Source organism: Cariama cristata, unplaced genomic scaffold (assembly GCF_000690535.1).
Source record: "Cariama cristata isolate BGI_N322 unplaced genomic scaffold, ASM69053v1 scaffold25450, whole genome shotgun sequence".
In the NCBI taxonomy this organism is placed as follows: Eukaryota; Metazoa; Chordata; class Aves; order Cariamiformes; family Cariamidae; genus Cariama; species Cariama cristata.
This window is the reverse complement of record NW_009596737.1, coordinates 4,642-4,940: the sequence shown is the minus strand read 5'-3', so window position 1 is coordinate 4,940 and position 299 is coordinate 4,642. Positions and strand designations below refer to the sequence as shown.

The 299-nt window shown below is 64.5% G+C and overlaps 1 protein-coding gene across 1 annotated transcript in view; it reads left to right on the top strand.

Moving 5' to 3' along the window:
* Positions 1-299, top strand: part of LOC104167180 (tumor necrosis factor receptor superfamily member 25-like) — a gene marked incomplete at its 5' end in the record, with an annotated part of 3,221 nt that overhangs the window by 1,213 nt on the left and 1,709 nt on the right. The window contains 2 exons of the mRNA XM_009707363.1: positions 23-69; positions 182-285. Of these exons, the coding sequence (XP_009705665.1) occupies positions 23-69; positions 182-285 (151 nt within the window). The remainder of the gene's footprint in view (positions 1-22; positions 70-181; positions 286-299) is intronic.

Below are 299 nucleotides of genomic sequence, written 5' to 3'. Positions count from 1 at the left end.
AGGCTCCCTGCACGCCGCACAGCGACCGCCGCTGCGGTCCTCCCACCGGCACCTTCTCCGGCATCTCTGGTAAGTGGGGGGCTGCTGGAGGAGGGGGAGATGGGCTGGGGGACGGAGATGTGAGCTGCTGCTGGGGGACACCAGGAGCAGCTCCCCACACATCTTGGTTTATCCGCTTTAGATGACTTGATCATCACCATCGCAGCGGTGGTAGCTGTGGTCCTGGTTGTGCTCGTTTTGGTGCTCTGGAAGTGCCGCCGCTGCCGTTCCCCAGGTGGGCACTGGGTATGGGGGACCCC